Source organism: Lissotriton vulgaris, chromosome 2_1 (genome assembly GCF_964263255.1).
Source record: "Lissotriton vulgaris chromosome 2_1, aLisVul1.2, whole genome shotgun sequence".
Lineage (NCBI taxonomy): Eukaryota > Metazoa > Chordata > Amphibia > Caudata > Salamandridae > Lissotriton > Lissotriton vulgaris.
The window spans coordinates 57,820,560-57,826,559 of NC_141687.1; the positions used below are offsets into that span (position 1 = coordinate 57,820,560).

Below are 6,000 nucleotides of genomic sequence, written 5' to 3' on the forward strand. Positions count from 1 at the left end.
GTTATCAGTAAACCGACACATATACCAGTCCATCCATTAGAGCGAGAATTCTGCAACTCAAACATTATATCAATTCATGGAAACTCTCTACTCACTGGGACCACTGATCATCTCATTGCTTCCTCACTTAAGATCCTTTAGGGAAGCTCAACTAGTTTATCCCATTCACTAGCTACCTACAATTCTAAAATAAGATGAACATGGATGACTTTAAAATTTTGTCTAGGCACAAGCACACAACGGGAGACAATATACTCTGATAGGAAGCTAGGTGCCTAGATGACCACAGTCTTTGACAAAACAATCCCTCTATAAACATTTTAACGCATCAACCAGGAAAGAAACTCTTGGGTTGCTCGTATTCTAGTTTTGAGAGGATCTGGCTTGGTAGTTTAGGCTGTACTGTCCCTTATGATTTGCATATGGCTTGGTCTTATCTGAAGTGGGATGGTGGGCAAATAAATAATGGACTGGGATGAGGCATTACCAGTGGCTGGCATTAATTCAGGCATTATATCCATCACTTGTTTGTATTCTTCGCAGTTAGGTGGACGGCAAACAAATAAAACTAATATTGGAACCCAAAGACACATCTCAAAGCTGCCAACCAATGGATGCTATAGAGCTATCTTAAACTAAATGCATGGAAAACAAATACTCACTAGTGGGGACTGGAAACGTTGTGATCCACTAACACTCTAGCTGGAAAATATAAGACCACCACCAAAAATATCAAAAGAAAGCTTAGAAAGTGTCATCGACTCTGCACTCCTAATGAATGCCCAAATGGACAGACCAATCAAGAGGGCCTGTTACACTATGAAAACACTCCATCACATTTTTCCATCTTGGATTCCCACAAAATGGTTCAAACAACATCACTCAAAAGTTGGTGTCCCAAAACAGGATTCCGCTCTCAACTCCAGAGGATGCAGAAGTCTGCTGCAAGATTAATTTTAATTTTAAAGATAAGCACACACATATCCCATGCCTTCAAGGCTTTTCAGTGGGTGCCAGTCACAAGAAGATCTCCATTCAAACTAGTATGTCTTACTCACAAACAAAGCACAACAAAGACCCTACAGTTCTCCAGAAAAATATCAACAACACTTTGAACATAGGAACTTACAAGCCAGACTTGCACCACAATTAATCATTTCACCTTAGGAAAAGGAAACAGTTGGTGGCACACATATTTCAATAGGGACTGGCACATTATTGTAATTCCATCCATAATAAAATAAAAGCCACTTATAACCGTCTGGAATGTAGAAGAACGGTTAAGGGCTGGATATTCCTGGCCCTGTCTGTCTGTCTGTCCGTCTATCCATCTATCTTTTGGGGGTTTTGTAAAGCACTCTGCTATAAAATGGAAATGGAAAAATCTTTTTTCTGCTTTTACCTACTTAGGACTGCATGACATCCAACAAGCTTCCTCCCACTAAACTGCATAATGCCTGCAAAAAACATAAAATCCTTTGATGTACAAAACATAACATCCTTTGATGTATGACCATCGAATTTCTATCATCCTCCGCGAGCATAGACTATCATCTCTTTCTTCTCTTAAACCGGTCATCTCTTGCCTGCAATGTAACAGTCTTGTAAGCTTCCTTTACCGTACGTATTCAAGGTAATTCACACTAATTTATTTGCCCCATCCCCGCTAGCACTGCCCTTTGACCCCCTCTGATTCCACCCCAAACAAACTGGAGTAATGCATATAATGGTTTCTTCCAAGAAAACAAGAGTAAACTCACTAACCAAAAACCATGGTATTAACCACTAACCTTGGGTTCTGCGGTGGCATGCTACACCAAGAGGTGCTTCAACCCCAAATCAAAGCACTGTATGCAATTAAGACTCAATAAACTTCACCGTTAACATATAATAGATTAATAAAAAGTGAAAGTAAAAAATAAAAAGATGTAAATATATAATTGATACCAGCGCCTAAACGTTTGTAAAGTTTTGGAATCATGCTCACTGGCAGACTATTCATGTTTAACTGAGTACAGCTGTTTTAGGTTACCATGACGTGTGACGCCAGCATGGGAAGCTCCTAAAATACCCATAACTCCTCCGCTCGCGTCTTCACACATATACCGAAAACGAAACACGTGTAAAATATGACTTTCCTTCGAGCCCCTCAAGCAAACACTTAATTGTGATCACTTTCTGAACGCAAACTAGGAAAAACAAATTACATTTCTGATGAAAAGTGTATTCTGCGAGAAAAAAAAACTTAAAGTGCTTGAGCAATTCATTTTGTCGAACTTGAACCAGGGTCTCTTGAGGTGAAGGGGTCATACTGCAGATTATAGTTTGAACATTAACCCGGGTTCGGTTTTTTGACTTGCATAAATGGCCATAAAGTGTTAAAGCTGCCTTCTGCACACAGTTTCCTGGAAACGTGTCACTGACAAGGGGCTGAAAGTGCAGGCGGCCAGGGGTGGTGCACAGCCTGGGACAGCTGTCAGTGACAAGTTAAAGCACCGTGCAGCCTTAAACCAGTGGGGCTGCCTGCTCTGTGACGCTGTGTTGGCCCCTCTCGGAGGACACACCTGAGAGGCCAGGTGACACACTGTACAGTGCACTCGAGTGAATTACATGTGCACTTTGTGTGGTGGCATCCAAGCGCCATATGTACTGTTTACTGCTCATAAAATGCTGGTCGGAATTTGTGACCAGTAACTGCAATCAGGAAAGATTTTTCCGAACCAAACCAACCTTAGTTGTAATAGGTCGGTTCTTTAAAAAAGTACCTCATGCAAATTAATGAGGCAGGTCACAAATCGCGACCCACTATGAATTGCTGCCATTATAGGGATGCTGTCCTGCAGTGGGCAGCAGACCATCATGTCCGTGATTGTTTTTAAATTAGGAAAACTTTTTTTTTTCAAATGCAGCTCCTTTTTCTTAATGAAAAACGTGCTATGTTTAAAAAAACATTTTTTTCGTTTTGGAAGCTTTTTGTGATAGCAGGCAGTGGTCACGTGCACCACAGCTTGCTCCAAACTTTTTTTTACCTTTCCTTTCAAAAAAGTGAAGAGGTCCCTTGGAGACCCTTCCCTGTTTGGTAATGAGTTGCTACTACTTTTTAGTAATTGGTATAATATTGAATCCCCTGCAAATCTGTATGGGGACCTGATTTGCTTGGAAAAGGACTCTTCTGCCTGTTGGAAGGCATCCAGTCCTTTACAGACTGAGGAAGGGCACACGCTACATGCCCTCACTTGTGATTAGTGACCCAGATCGACAGTGCTGTAGGCATACTGTAAGCACTGGACACTTAAGGCAGACCCAAAGTCACTCTATATTTGCATTTCGCACATTATAGTGTGCAAAACATTTGGTGAGACATTTAAAGCGGTCTTGATTGCCATACATGCCCTGGCACTAACTTGAAATATTTGTTGCGGGGGATGACCACATTGTGCAAAGTCAAAATGTTGTCACTCACAATATGTGCAAAAAGAACAAGGTGATGTCAGTCATTGGCAATCGCTCTAGCAGCATCTCAGTCCATCGTTTTTGCCCACCATGCCACCTCAGTTTTGACCCAGCCATATGCAAATAAATCTTGACCCTGCTCCTCATGGGAACAGCCCAACCCGAACTGCCAGGCCAGGACCTTCCTGACCAGAACACAAGCAGCCCAGGAATGGTTTTGACCATATCAGGGTTCTTCAGCCAGATATAGATTGGTTCCAGTGGCATAGTTAGCCCGGGACCTACGTCTGGGCATACCTGGTGCACTTAGGGCGTCAAATGAAAATATCTTGCTGATAAGCCCCAAATAGGGCAAAACCGGTCCCAGGATGCTTGTTTCCAGTTCGGGGAGGACCGTGCTTGGCAGTTCGGGCTGGACTGTTCCCATGAGAGCAGGGTCAATACTGATTTGCATATGGCTGGGTCCAAACTGAGGTGATATTGTGTGCAAAATAACAATGGCCTTTGTTGCGGCCACAAGCAATTACCAGTGGCTGAAATTAATGTAAGCATTCCATCCATCACTTTTTTGTATACTTTACTGAGTTGCCCTAAGTGGGACGGATATGCCCAGACTTGGGTCCCGTGCACACTGTGTCACTGAAAACAAGCATTTCCTGGCCGATGAGCCCTAACAAGGGCAAAACCAGCCCCAGAATGCTTGTGGGTCTGGACTGTTCCCATTGGAGCAGGGTCATGGCTGAGTCCAAACTGAGGTGGTATGGTGACCAAAAGAATAATGGGTTGGGATGATACCCCGAGCAATTGCCAGTGACTGAGATTAATTCAATGGTTCCATCAATTACTTTCTTGTATACTTGAGTGTCATACACAAGAAGAGCAGCAAATGCCTGGAGTGGACTGACCCACTGACCCATGCACACTGACCCATGCACACTGACCCATGCACACTGACCCATGCACATTGACCCATTCACACTGACCCATTCACACTGACCCATGCACACTGACCCATTCACAATGACCCATGCACATTGACCCATGCACATTGACCCATGCACATTGACCCATGCACATTGACCCATGCACACTGACCCATGCACATTGACCCATGCACATTGACCCATGCACACTGACCCATGCACACTGACCCATTCACACTGACCCATGCACACTGACCCATGCACACTGACCCATGCACATTGACCCATTCACACTGACCCATGCACATTGACCCATGCACATTGACCCATGCACATTGACCCATGCACATTGACCCATTCACACTGACCCATGCTCATTGACCCATGCACATTGACCCATGCACATTGACCCATTCACACTGACCCATGCACATTGACCCATTCACAATGACCCATGCTCATTGACCCATGCACATTGACCCATGCACATTGACCCATTCACACTGACCCATGCACACTGACCCATGCACATTGACCCATGCTGTAGCGGTAGAGGTAAAATATGAATGTCAGCTGAATACACCAATGGAGGAATAGGGCTTGCTGAAAGCCTATATATACATATAGCTTTAGCTGTATAACCAAGACAACTGTTTTCTTTTCTTTTTTTAAAAATAAATATAATAATATATATTTTTTAAAAACTTTTTTTATTATCCTTTTTTAATTTAAAGAAAACAGATGTTTTGTTTATGCAGCTACAAATGTCTCTACACCCACGAGATCTAAAAAAAAAACGTGTCCCTAACAACGACAGAAGTCATATTAGGATGCCCCGGTGACCCGGAACTGACCTGCAGCTCGTGGGTGCGCAGGAGGTAGCCCTTGACGTAGAGCCAGTAGAGGTTCTGCAGGACGGAGGGGCCCGGGAGGTCCTCGTAGCCCTTCAGCCCCTGGCCCCGTGCAGGGACAGTGGCCCCCGCGGGGGTGGCCTTGGCCCTCCGGGGGCAGCAGCAGGCCGTGGGCAGCAGCAGGGTGCGGGGGCCCGCGAGGAGGCGTCGGGTGCACGGGGCGGCCATGGATGCGCGTGCAGGGGCAGTGCCAGGGCGGGCGCCGCTCTGTGCGCTCTGTTCACCGCGCCTGGACTCGGCTCTGCCTCCAGCAGCTCAGCGGCCAGACTCCGCCCGCAGCCACGGACGGGGGCTGGAGGCGCCGCAGGTACGAGGGACTTTGTTTCATCTGCAGCCGCTGCCGGCAAAGCTCCGGGTTTACAGCCAGGCTTTGGAAATTAGATACTCAATGGGAAATGAGCGACGCGCGGATTAAAGTGTTTACGAGATGTGAAAAAAATCAATGATTGGCAAAATGAAGATAAGGAGGAAGGGACTGAACACGAGAAGAAGGCAGATGTGGCGTTAGGGCCAGAGCTGTCGACTTTGAAGCTGGGGAACCAGGTTAAAGCAGGGCACAAGTCCTAAAAAACAGAAGTATGGGTACTAACCAAGTTATGCAGTGTATACAACTATCATCATGGCGCTTGACATCACAGTGCATGCCATTGCACGTGGCATTACAGGAAGCGAGCAGCATCAAACCCATGACCTCACAGGAAGTGACATCCGAT

The 6,000-nt window shown here is 45.3% G+C and overlaps 1 protein-coding gene across 1 annotated transcript in view; it reads right to left on the reverse strand.

The window, feature by feature from the left end:
• The window catches only part of LOC147729549 (sterol 26-hydroxylase, mitochondrial-like), a 206,468-nt gene extending 200,865 nt beyond the window's left edge, over positions 1 to 5,603 (reverse strand). Inside the window, exon 1 of the mRNA XM_086954442.1 lies at positions 5,231 to 5,603. Within this exon, the coding sequence (XP_086810568.1) occupies positions 5,231 to 5,455 (225 nt within the window). The 5' untranslated portion in view covers positions 5,456 to 5,603. The remainder of the gene's footprint in view (positions 1 to 5,230) is intronic.
• Positions 5,604 to 6,000: the final 397 nt, after the last annotated feature.